General features: G+C 43.2%; 1 protein-coding gene across 1 annotated transcript; it reads right to left on the bottom strand.

The window, feature by feature from the left end:
* Window positions 1–5357: 5357 nt before the first annotated feature.
* Window positions 5358–10358, bottom strand: LOC116574544. Its single transcript, XM_032315334.1, has 2 exons — window positions 7402–10358; window positions 5358–6309 (listed from the first exon to the last, which is right to left on the bottom strand). Exons 1-2 carry the CDS (start codon window positions 8004–8006, stop codon window positions 6285–6287), a joined length of 630 nt encoding a protein of 209 aa, XP_032171225.1. The 5' UTR covers window positions 8007–10358; the 3' UTR covers window positions 5358–6284.
* Window positions 10359–13429: the final 3071 nt, after the last annotated feature.

Below are 13429 nucleotides of genomic sequence, written 5' to 3'. Positions count from 1 at the left end.
GCACATCTGACAAAGCCACAGACTGGGATTGCAGTTGGGCATCTGACTGTAACTTTACATATAGACTCATTGGCTCTTGGGAGCCAGGACACTTCTTTTTCCATCAGTCTTTCAACTCAGCTGTTTGTCTTGCATTTTGCTTCATCATCCTTTGACGCGGCAGCCTGGGTTTCCAACCACATAGTGGAAGTGCCTGTGACACTTCCAGAATTCATACCTTCTCTGAGGAATAGATCATTCATTCATTCTTTCATTCATCTAAGAAATACTGCCTGCCTACTCATGCCCAGTGCTCTAGCATGTTCAACTATGCTTTGAGGATCAGATAAAGCAGATGTTATTTCATCCTCACAGAGCTTGATAGATAGTAGGAGAGAAAGACGTTACTCTATTATTTATACAAATCACCCTATACTTACAGATGAGACAAGTGCAAAGGAGAAAAAGTACTGTGTGTTGTTGACTGTTTCCCCAACTTAGTTTAAGGTATGAAGGAGGGCTTCCTGGGGGAAGTGACATGAGGTTGAGACCTAAGTGTAGATAAGAGTTCCCTAGCCACTGGGGATGGGTGTGGTGAAAACCACTACAGAAATGTCTGGAGATGGGCAAGGGGAGAGAGGTGAAAGTGGACCTATGTATCCTAAGCCTGTTGCTAGGGTCTACTATGAGGGCATTCAAAATTTTTCTTTTTATTCAATATAAATCTATTTATTTACTGACTCCTAAAGGGCATGCACTTTTTGTAACATCCATGCAATATTTACAAACATAGTTGATCATGTACTTGACCACACAGAAAACCTTAATCTCAGGAAGGGAATTTGGAAGCCTAAAAACCACTGATGATACCCTAGGAAAATGTAAATTATTAAAATTGAATGAAAAGTAGAAACCTGGACTAGACTGAGCAGCATAGAAGAGAATGATAAAAGTGATTAAAAATGTATTATTGAAAAAGCTAACAGAATTTGATGATTTCATAGCTGAACACTAACTGTAAAGGGCAAGCATTTCTGATGTATATTAAGACTATAGCTGAGAACAAATCGTCACTGTCTTTCTGAAAGTAATCCTGTTACTGTAACTTGATAAAGATACTACAAAAAGATTGATGTCGTATTGGACTCAAACCATTTTAAATGTGATAGTAGCTACAATAATCCAACAATGTGTCAACAGACATGGCCAAGTAGAGTGTATTACAAGAATACAAAGTTGTGTAGGTATCAGGAGATCAAGCAATGTAATTCATTACATCAACGTATTAAAGTTGAGGAAAAAGTGAACATGCTAATATATGCTGAAAAGCCATTTTGATAAACATTCAGCAGCTATCCTTAATAGTAAGTTTAAGAATATATGTACGTGAGGAAACTTTGTAAGTATGATAGAGACTACAAAACATTAGTAAACATTATCCTAACTAGCAAAACACTAAGAGCACTTTAGTTATGATCAGGGACTAGATAAGACTGCTTGCTTTTGTCATTATTATTCAACATTGTCTTAGAGGTTCTAACAAATGCAGTAAGAAAAGACAGTAAAATAATTCGCATCAATGTTAGAAAAGAAAGGATAAAACTTTCTCTTCTTGTCAATAATATTATATTCCTGGAAAACCCAAGAGACTTAAGAAAAAAGCACTTGAATTGGTAAGATAGAGAGATAGAAAAATATATATAACAATAAATATCACAAATCACCTAAATGTGAAAATGGGAAAATTTAATTTGTGGTTACAATAAAATGCCAAGCAATACTATGTGAAGAAAAGTATAAAATCCTAAAAACAAGACTCAGACAAATGGAAAATCATACTAAGTTCCTACATATATACTGAGTTCTTAGATGTGTAAACTGAAGATAATTAAAATGTTAGCTCTCCCTAAATTCACTATATACATGTATATATAATATTTATACATACATCAATAATGATACATGTTACAATTCCAATTAGAATTATAACACTTAAAAATAATACAAAATGTTCCTAAAGCTTATTTGTGAGGGGGAAGCCCAAGAATAAAATGTATAAAACAAAAACTAGTGAGTTCGGATCTTATAACATAGTATGTAGCCACTATAATTAAATAAATAGGAAATTGTTCTTTAAAATAAATAAATAAATAAATAAATAATGGAAATCTAGACTCCAAAATACATGCTATTTTAATCTAAATCGTGAAGTTGACATTTCAAAATCAGTGCGAGAAGGAAGGTGCAGGCTCAACTGGCTATCTGTCTAGAAGAAAATAGAAATGTACATTTTCTTTCAGCCTTTATATAAATAAATTCCAGAAAACTGAAGACTCCAAACTAAAGAATTAGTTACAAAGATAATCGATGAGTAGATAAATGAATTATCTATATAATATGAGAAAATCTAAGATCCTTTACATACAATTTAGGATTTGCAGAGACCATTCTCACCCAAGACAAGAAACCAACAGCAACAGAAGATTTAAACAGGGTCACTGAGGAATTACAGAGGTAAAAATACATTTGCATCACAGACAACAGATACACAGTCAATATCTTTAAAATACCAAGAGTCCTCACTAATGGGCAAGAGAAAATAAAAATAGGTATGAAATGGATAATTTACTCCAATAATTTACCCCATGATCATTAACCCCAATTGGCATTTACCCCAATATGGCATAATGGCCATAAAATATAGATATTTAAAGTCATCTGTAAACAAAGAAATGCAAATTCAAGTAACAATGCAATAGCCCTTTATAAGCATGTAATTAACAAATACAATAGAATGACAACACCCTTATTCTCTTTAGAGGAAAAGGTTCTATTCTACTTTGCAAATGAAATATGAATTGTCGCAGTCCTTTTTAACTGCAGTATGGCACTATCTTCTAAAAACAAAAATTCACATACACTTCGATCCACCAGTCTCATTCCTGGGAAACTATTCCAAAGAAATAAAAATACATTACTGCAATAATATGATTTTATAAGAATAGATGTATCATGTTTATTACAGCATTATTCATACAGTTAATATCCTGAAACAACATGCACCCTCATAAGCGGAGGAATGGCTGAATAAATCTTTAAAATAAAAAGATTTTAAAGGTCGTTAAACATTATGCAGCCATTAAAAAGAAGGCATTGTAGCAAAATCAGCCGACTTGGTTAAGATTTCTATGAAGAATAATCGTGTGAGAAAATCTAGCTGCAGAAATGTATTAATGCTGCATTTCTGTAAATAATACTAATAAGCAATGACCAGAGTATGTCATTTCTAAGTATATGTTCGTGAATGTGTGTATTTGTTTGCAACGCTAGCTTGTTAACACGTAACAATTAGTGTGGTTTGGGGAGGAAGGAGGGAGGAGGGAGAAAGGAAAGGAGGGACCTGAACTATTTAAAAAGCCAGCATGATCCCTATTTATGTTCACTTCGTGGAATAAAAACAAGTAAAATACTGCTGGGCTACCAATAGGCAAGCTTCCAATCACTTTTTCACAAGACCTGACTTTTCTACCTTATTGTTCCTGTGGCTACTATTCTGTTAGCAATTATGCTGCACTTGGCACACTGGGGAGCGTTCTTTTCATCTTGCCAGCCTATTAAATAAACAGGCACTCTGTTTCTTCATCACTCCATTTGTCAGTTGGTGTTTGTGCCCATAAAAAGGCAGAACATGGCGCAACCGTTTAGCCACACTTGACAGTTTCACGTAGCTGCCAATTGGTGTACCAGCTCCATATTTTAAATATTTTAATTAAACAAAAAATAGAAATCTATACAAGTGAATTTCTGAATAGCTCCATTTCTCTCAAATCCTGGAGTTAGAGTGCCTTAGGAAGAGAAGCAGGAATCCATGCCCGTAAAAGGCTTTGCATAATAATTCTTGACTCTGGAAAAGCCTGCAAAACCATGAGAGCCAATCTTCTAGGCTAGCTTATCATTTGGGAAATAAGGAGTGGCTTCAGGGGGGAGTAACTGACTTGCCTAGTCTTCCTCAACTGCAGTCCCGCGCTCTTTCCCCTGATTTTCTCCTTCTCCTTGGCTTATTCCTTCTTTTCCAGGGCCATCATTGGCCTGGTTTCCTTCACTTTTGACTTAGGATCCCTTTGAAGACCTACCAGCTCTCCTTATCCATGGAACACATAGTCAGTTTAAACCCACTGTTAACTAACCTTTATAGCCAGTGTCCCTTTTCAATGACCCTTGATACAGATCTGAACGGAAATGTGGTGCTCTCAAGGCTCAGTAGGTAGGAAAGATCCAGCCCAAAAGACTCATTCTTTTCTCTTCCTAGGGAGTGCTGTGCTCTTATCTCCTACAAATGCTCTCCTGCAAACTCCTCTCAAAGCCCCCATTTGCCTGACTTTAGTGTTGCTATGGAGCCTCCTGAGAGGAATTTTTTTGTTTTTTGTTTTGTTTGGTTGTTTTTTTTGTTCGTTTGCTTGTTTTTGTTTTGTTTGGGTTTGTGTGTGTGTGTGTGTGTGTTAGAAGGAGAAAACAATTCATGGCATTACTTTGGTACTCATGCTTAGGTAGAGGTTTAAATTGGAATATCTGAACAAACCTTTCATAGCTTGTCCTCCAAAAAACAAAACAGGCTTTAGGAAATTCCAGGTTTCTCAGAAACTGCACTTAACATGCCACTAAGAACTGTTCTGTTCCTGTAGTGACGGACAGTTATGGAAAAGTCATTTTGGGGAGAACGGCCATGTTAAATGGTAAGGACAAGAGACGTCCTGGTGAGTTTTGCTACTTTGCATGTCGCCGTACTTGATCGAAATTTCAGGGAAGTCCAAATACTAGTAAGAGGAATGGCTACCGAGCACCTGAGTGGCTCAGTGGGTTAAAGCCCCTGCCTTTGGCTCAGATCATGATCCCAAGGTCCTAGGATGAAGCCCCACATCGGGCTCTCTGCTCAGGGAGCCTGCTTCCCTCTCTCTCTCTCTCTCTCTCTCTCTCTCTGCGTGCCTCTCTGTCTACTTGTGATCTCTCTCTATCAAAAAAATAAATAGATCTTAAAAAAAAAAAAAAAAAAAGGAATGGCTACCACAGTTTCGATTTGCCTAGCAGGGCCCTGAGCACCAGTTCTTTGAAAACAGCTGGATTTCGAGGCTGTGGCTATGAAGGGGACTCGGTAAGTCCTTTGCAGCCCCCAGATGGCCACTCTTGAGGACTCTATCTGAAGTGATGAGTTCTTGTTTTTGAGAATGTCTGACCATGCAAATGTCTCTCATGATTGGAAATAGTAATTTTTTTTTAAAGATGTTATTTATTTATTTGAGAGAGAGAGAAAGAGAGACAGAGAGAGTGAGCACAAGCAGGGGGAGTGGCAGTCACAGGGAGAGGGAGAAGCAGACTCCCCACTGAGCAGAGTTCAAGGCTGGACTCAATCCTAGGACCCCAAGATCATGTCCTGAGCAAGACGCTCCACCCACAGAGCCACCAGGGTGTCCCTGGCAATGTACTTCTTTAAAACGCTTATGACTCACTAAGGCATTGCCTGGTGACATGGAGGGTGTTTGCTTGATGGCTCAAGGAGGCCCTAGGTGTTGAGGAGCAGGGACAGCACTCCCTTCTCCATGACTGGAAGCCCCTGTGAGGCTTTTTCCACTCATCATTTTTCACAATCCCTCCTCCCTGCCTCTACATGCGCTGCTCTGCTCTGAGGACTAAAACCAGCTTCCAACCCCCACAGGCACATATCTCGCTAAGCGCCTCCCTGGCGTGGGAGCAAACTCCTCCTCAGAGGCGGGCCAGTGAACACAGAGTAGAACTGAGGGAAACAGGGCAATGGGATGCTCATGGCCTCCGTCTTCCCAGGGAGAGAAACACACTGGAAGCCCACTGCCCAGATCCTCTGTTCCTAGGCATACCTCGATGGGCCTCCCCGGTATTCACCTCTGAGACTTTCTTTCTTGTAGTTCCACCACCGACAAATGCGCACCTGGGCAGAACATTCCTTCTGGTTTCATGGAATCAGCTTCTGGTCCCTTGGAACTGGGAGCTGTTTTTATATCATTTTAAGGTGATTATTATTTTCTGCTTGATCCCCCCCCCAACCCACACCCTCAGTTATGCCTTGCAAAGGCTTACCCCCTTTCATGCCCAAGTTTGAGGGTTTCCCCAGTAGAGACCATCCCCATCTCCCCAGTACGTCAGTACAGACCCTCCCCATTGCCCCAGTACTGGCCAGTGTCTCCAGCTAGGAAAGAATGCATTTGACTTTCTTTTCTCTTGTTCTCTTCCCAGGACAATGAGGGCCCTTGAAGATGTGTTCATTGTACACATTTCTATTCCTCACTCACAGGCTGGAATCTGAAAAAGAAAAGAGCACAGGTAAAGCAGAAGGCACAGCCCAAGGGCATTGCAGATTGGGGTCTAGGGAGAAAGTATAGAAATACGCTCTCTGTCCCACCTTCTTCAAGAGCAAGAGCGAGTTAGAACTTGGAATTGTTCTACCTCGTTTTGGGCATTATCCCTGGGATTATTTAAACTGTGGATTTGAAATAATCAACAGTAGCAGAGTGATTACAAAAATCAAACCAGAACTTGAGTTAATTGGATTCTATCATTTCTTCTGATCACTTGGCAATTCTATTTTTGCTTGAAGTTGAAAACAGTGAATGACACTTAAAGCCAAGTGACATCATACCCATGAAGCAGGCTCTCATCCAAAAGATGGACAATCAGAATGGTTGATGAGCTTGAGGAGATACTGGCAGCCTCGCGCTTTGTTGTGGGCAGGGTAAAACAGTGTGTCCGCTTTTGAAAAATAGTTGGCATTTCCCTTAAAAGTTAGATAAATAATGTACCGGATGGCATAGGAATTCCGCGGCGAGGTGTCTGTCCGAGAGAAATAATAACCTATCCTTGCACTTCTTCTGTAATTTCTGCCATTGTCCATTTGTGAGAAGCAGGTCTCTAAATACAGACCATGTGCCAGGAGAGGAGAATTAAGCTCTATGTCTTGAAGGGAAGAATATCAAATAATTTGCGGACAAATTTTAAAACCACTCTCATCACCAAATTTTGTTCTACATTTTTTAGGAGGGAGATGTTTATGGTTGGAAAGATGAGGACGCTCTAAGGAAGGAATCGATTTGCTTTCCTTTGTCTTCTATTGGCATTACACCACTGATATCAAGCAGAGACCAAGCCCTTCCTTTTCTCTCTTGCACAACATCTGCCTTTTGAAAGTCTTTATTTTATTATTATTTTTTCTTTTTTTACTGCCCTCTACACATTTTGAAAATCTCAGTACATTCTGGGTTTCAGACTCCCTGCCATGAGTCTTGGGATTATGCATATATGTTGAATCTGCTCTTGGTTATTTTGCCTTTTGCCTAGGAAATAGATAATATTATCTGCGAGGACCCCAGGAACACTGAAATCCCCATCATCTCTTACCGATCCCTCTGACCAGGCTCTGGAGGCTCTGTGTGCTGAGGAACAATGGCAGAAGGGACTCCAAAGCCATCTTTATTAGTGGCTCTGAGAATGTTCAAGATCCGTAGTAAAGGACAAGGACTCTCCTTTGTCTCGGAATCTGAATCTTTACCTGGCATGTCCAGACATGTCCCATTTGTGTGTTGGGCTGAGCTTCCCTGCCCAGCTGGATATTCAGAAAAGAGGGTACACGGGATGTGAACTGCCTGACAATGCTGGGACCATGCACATCCAAACAAGGTGGTGGACCTCGAGGAATAGCAACAGAATCTGCCCTCCACCAGCCAGGACCACAAAGGGCTGGGCAGACATTGACTGGCTGGAGAAGGAAGGGACTCTGTCTCCCCCCGCCCCCCTCCCCCGTCCACCCTAGTATGTGCCCTGGCCTTGTTAAAACCTGGCTTCTCTGGAGGGTTGGATGTGCAGCCTTGCCGTTTTTCCGTCTTTCTGTCTTCTTCACTATGGAGATTATTTGCAGTTATATTCAAAGTGCTGTTCCTCAGAAAACCCGTTTGGCCTGCTCCCGCCCTGGCCAGCTGTCGCGAGCGTGCTACAAAGGCGCACATGCAGAGCTGTGTCTTTCCACAATGTCAGCTCTACTCAGTCATAAAGCAAGGTGAACATAATGATAAAGTAGGTTCAGGATTCTAAACTCAGCCGCATTTTACTGTGTGTCTAATTTGACTTCTTCCAAGTCACACACACGACAAGCCAGAGAAAGGAGTGGGTAGTTAAGGAAACAAATGCGAAGTCAGCCCAAACCCCATTGAGGTAAGACCCTGTCTGGTCCGGGTCAGCTCTCCGCATTGCCTGCTTCTGACGTTCAGGCTGTGAAGGATCTCGGTTCTGTTCTGAGATCCACTGGGCAGAAGCTTCGGCAGCAGCTGCCTTTTTGAAGTGGTCAGGCTTTGACCGGTCAGTGTCTGAGGAGTCAACAGTCTGCTGCAAAAAAAAAAAAAAAAAAAAAAAAAGAGGGGGTGTTTAAAGGGGTTTACTCAGTCTTGGGCCTTTGCAGATCTCTTGTTTCTGCTGGTTATCAGTTTGAATGCATCTTCGGCCGGTGCTGGTCTTAGCTCACTGCCCTTGCTTGACACAGGCCGCTGCTTGCTATGAGTGATTCCATCTCTACACCAGACGAGCTTCCGGACTTCATCATCCCTGTTGCAGAGGAACCCTCCTTCTCATTAAGGGACGCGGTCAGGCAAAGATCAGATGGCCTGGATTTGAAATCCAGTCCTCGTTCGGTGATGTCAGGAAAGTCACTTGGCCTTTCCGTGCTTCAACTTGATCTTTTTAAGAAGTAGAAATATCGTATCTGTTGATATTGATTGATTTTAAGAAGTAGAAATATCGTATTGTTGCGAGGATCAATCTGTAAATTCCACGTCCATCTGTACATACATGTGAATGTGTATGATGTTTCCTTGGCAGACCTCAGGGCGCACAGTTGTTGCGGGCCTCTCACGTCTTCCTGGGCCGGGGGTTTGATGCCATGCGTGGGCGGTGATGATCGGAGGCAGGGAGAGAAAGACCACACAGTGTTCTGGGGATCTGAAAGTTCCCCCACTGTTTATACTTTGAGGTCTGAAGTTCCAGTTGGCGAGTAATGCCCTGCTGTTAGGCTTCACAAGTGTTATTCTCCACTTGGAGAATGTTCTCGTGAACTGCCGTGCCTGCTTGCCGCTCGGTGGGGTTTTCTTTTAGTCGAGTAGGGCAACGAGTACTCTCCAGCCTTGGATCCCTCTGCTGGCCTTAGCACTGTCCTGAGACTTAACTGCCGCGGGGAGGTCTTCTTCTAGATCAGTACCACTCACAAGGTCACCTTGAATGCCCTGTCTCCAATCTCTGCATAACATCTGGACACTGGAATGTGGGAACAAGAGGAGCGGTTTGTTCTTGAACTCCCAAATCCTTGAACAGAACTCACAAAGTATTCCTCCCTCGTCTTCTCAGGGAAAAACTGCCCTTCTCATTCTTCTTCAGCTCCCTGAGGCGACAGTTGTTGCAGTGCGGACAATAGTTTAAAATCCCTTCCTTTAATGTGAAAGAGTGCGCTTATCGGAACCCTGAGGGTCATCTACTCAGCAGGACTGTGGGGGAGTGGGGCTTTGTTAAATATGCCTGTGGGGCTTTCTGGGGAAGATAAGCACAGACACACGGCCTCCTGCCAAGTGAGCCATGCAGGAAGATCACTGTCGGGTTTTCTTGAAATGCTGTGTCTCTGGTTTGATGTTTCCGTTGAGCCCGTTGATAGTGTTGCTGCTTTGTGCAAATATTGTTGGTTTTATATTGGACCCATTGCAGGCTGATGGAAAGCTAAGAAGAAATTTGCTATCCTTTGCCCCTTGCAAGTTGCTTTGGAGTTGAACATTCTTGTTTCACATGGTTTCTAGAATAGAGGCACTGCTCTGGAATGTGTTCCTTTCGCTTAGTGTGCAGAGGGCGGTTCCAGCAGATCCTAGGGATGGATTGGGTCATCCCTAGTGGCCGTCCTCCAGAGAGCATAGTTAGTTTCAGATGACTGGATAGTTTGATTTTTCCAAAATTCTTTGAATCGCCCATCTCCATGGAAGGCAGCATGCTCTATCTGGGGCTGAAGTAGAGTTAACAGTCATGCCTGTTTCCTTTTTATTTTCCCCTTAAGAGGAGGAGCAACAGAGAAACTGAAGGATCGTGAGGAAAACCAAGGAATACTCCCCAATCCAGCTGTCTGACTTATTTTTTTTAGCAGTACTCCCCACTTGGGCACGTCATTACTTGATGTCATCAACTCTTATAGTGTGCAGCATGTCCAACCTCCTGTTGTCCCACCAGCCCCGGGAAGGGCTCTTCCCCTTGGCTGACCATCTAACATGAGATATGGCCATTCCCTTGGGTCCCCCTTGGGCACAAAGTTCCTGATCAGGCTGTGCATTGAATTTTAGACAACATGGACACCCTGGACCATCTTTTGAGAGTTCTTCAGAAAATGCCCGAGGAACTTAGAAACCAAAAGCACTGGGGATTTTCAGAGAGTAAGAATCAGGTTTAGATAGCTTTTAAGTGGTGGAAGGGGAGAGGGATAAGGTGGTTGGGAAGGGTCAGGTGGGAGGAGGCTGCCAAGAAGAGCCCTTCTGAATTCAAGGCAAGCCCCAGACCACCAACCCCGCAAGGTCCAAGAAAGGTGCAGTGCCTCAGCTTCCCAGAGAAGTAGAGACCATGCAGGAGAGCAACGCTCCTTCCCATCCCGGTCAACAATGCTCCTGCCCATCCCTTGGACAACAAGACCAGGCGGACTTTCAGGCTTAGGCTTCATTTTATATGGCAGTGTAGTTTCAGGCTCTTCCAGACTTCAAAAAATAGCTCACACCAACCTGCTGATGTCTGAAATCTATGTGCCCTCTGATTCCCAATAAAGATGTAAAAGGTTTAATTATGCAAATCTATGGTGGAGGAGCTCTGTCTGGAAACTCATTCATATTAAAATGTCATCAATCAGCTTTGCAGCAGGGAGGATGACAGATGCAAAGGGGGTGCTGAAGGCCAGCTGCAGCAAGGTGGCACTAGAGCCTGGAAGTGAGGGCGGGCACAGGAGAGGGAAGGCCTTGAAGCCCCATGACAGGGCTGGCTGGCTCTTCCGCCATGCCCATCGGAATCAACATGGTGGTGTTTCTTCTCAGATAACCCAGATTGAGGACAGTGAATCAGGGGAGTTCTAATGTGTGATTATTGTCTGGAGCCCAGAAAGTTGAGTCCTGCCCTAGGAGGAATAGATGGAACTGGATCTTCGGTGAGGCGAACTGGTACTCAGTGCTTTCACCACTCAGTACTAGCTCACCATGTTACGAAGACTCGGGGGCAAGGGTCTTAGAGAGAGGTGGGCTTGGGCTCAGGAAAGCCCTTCCTCGCTGGTGAATATGTTCACTTGTGCCAGAGCAGAGGCTCAGCCGGCGAGGGTGAAGCCCAGTAGGCTGGAGAGTTGTGGTCTCTAAGGTCCGGCTTGGGTCAGTAGGCTAGAAGATGAACCACTTTCAGGTGCAGCTTTAATTATCCCATGTTTTGAACTTCTCCCTAATATACTGGTTGAGCCTTACTGCAGGTGACATCCTGGTGTCATCCAGGTGTGCTGTGAGGATTTACAGAGGAACTGGGGGCAGCTCCCTACAGAGGTATCAAGTGGAGAACTGGGCCTCCCCCGCACCTATGAGGATCTGCATAGGTCAATGTGATAAGAGCAGAAAGGGAATGCGTGGAGCCCAACAGAGAGCTGATGAGGTCATTGTCAGCAGGGATGGCTAGTGTGTGGGGTGTGATGAGGCCATCGAAATGAAGAACACACTGGAGACCTGGGTTCTGGAACTCCCTGAAGTACCAGGGGACCTTTGAGACATGCTAATATCTGGAAGCCAGAACAGCAGGGCACTTGATCATTTAGGCATAAGAAGAGAACGTTACCATCAGGGACATGCAAATTGCTGAGGTCTGGGTGTCCATGCTCGCCCTGCTTTCTGACCGGCTTGGAAGACACAATCATTATGGATGAGCAAGTGTCATTCTTGGGGGATTCGTTTCTCTGGTGTTGCTGTACTTCTTTTTCATCACAGGAAATAGTTCTCTGCAAATTGATTAATTAATTGATCATTCCCATCACTGTACTTAAGAAACTGTAGTGGAACTGGAGAGAAAAATGGCCAGGGTATCAGCTGGAGCAGTTGGCCACCCAGCCCTCCATCAGTAGGGTTTTTCCCGACTACCTAATCTATCTTCTACCTCTGTTTTTATTTTTCTCTGTAGAGTTTACCTGGCCAATTATTTATCTTGTTTCTTGGCTATTTTTCCCACTGGACAGTAAACACCACAAGGACAGGGATTTTTGTCTTTTTTGTTCACTGATTTTATTCACTCTCATTTACTTAAAGCCTAGACAGTATCTGGCACATAATGAGTGCTCTGTACCTGTTTATTGAATGAACGAACTAATCAAACTTTTATTTGCTGTAAGCAGGTGGTTAGCATTTGCTAATTTCAAAACAGCCACATTTAACTTCTTGGGGAACCAGTGAATTCTCTAATCTTTGTTCTCTTAGAGAGGTGAAGTAGTCAAAGCACAAAATGTAAGTTATTTCATCAGCTTTGGAAAACTTTACACACTCTCCCTGGGTTATGATTTCCAAGTCTATGGCTTCTGTCATCTTGATGTCGAGGTTTTATATGCCCACTTCATTCTAACAATATTTGTGACTTGATGTAGCAGAAAGTCTAAGATCTGGAGTTTCAAAGGGAGGCAAGACATGGTCCTTGCCCTCAAGAGTTTATCACCTAGTGGTAGAGTTACATTTATTACTAAAAATGAACTGCAATGTGATTCATGCAATAAGAGAAATATGGAAAGAAGCAGGTGGATTTGAGAGGGATGGTGAGGAAAGTCCATGCCCGAATAGGGCTTTGAGGAATAAATAGGCTACCACATGACCAACAAGATAGAGAGAAGGTCAATGCAAAGTCACAGAGCTGTGAAACAGTGATCCATATCACTGGGCCATGAAGTGTATAGTCCGAAGAGGCAGGAATGACAAAACAGAAGAGACTTAAGGGAACACAGCTTTAGCTTGAGTTTCAGACCTTGTGTGTCTAGCTGGCTGCTGGGGACCTCCACCTAGATGGTTTCCAGCCATTGCAAGCACTACGTGATCAGAGCCCAGCTGACCGCCCTTTCTAGCATGGTTCCCTTCTGGCCCTGCTCCCATCTGAAACCAGCTCCTCCTCTGCTTCCTCCCTGTTTCAGTTAAAGGACTCACCATGCACAGTAAGCTCCTTATACCAGTTCTCGACATCTTCAGGTCATACAGCACCTAGGCGGATCTGGAGCTCCCTGTGACTGGGCATTCTGGTTTGAAAGTGTCTTCTCTGAGGTTGTCAGATGAATACTAAATTTACATAGATAACCACACATGTAATAGGAAAGAGGGGGAAGCCACATGTCCCAGAATGAAAGGAAAGGCAAGTTATG

Source organism: Mustela erminea, chromosome 15 (assembly GCF_009829155.1).
Source record: "Mustela erminea isolate mMusErm1 chromosome 15, mMusErm1.Pri, whole genome shotgun sequence".
In the NCBI taxonomy this organism is placed as follows: Eukaryota; Metazoa; Chordata; class Mammalia; order Carnivora; family Mustelidae; genus Mustela; species Mustela erminea.
The sequence above is the reverse complement of the archived record's forward strand: the minus strand, read 5'-3'. Positions and strand labels throughout refer to the sequence as shown.

Coding starts and splice junctions, on each gene's coding strand:
- LOC116574544 (XM_032315334.1), bottom strand. CDS start 8,006: ATGTGCGCCTTTGTAGCACGCTCGCGACAGCTGGCCAGGGCGGGAGCA. Junction 6,310..7,401: donor GAGCCTGGTCAGAGGGATCG/GTAAGAGATGAT, acceptor TTTCTTTTTCAG/ATTCCAGCCTGTGAGTGAGG.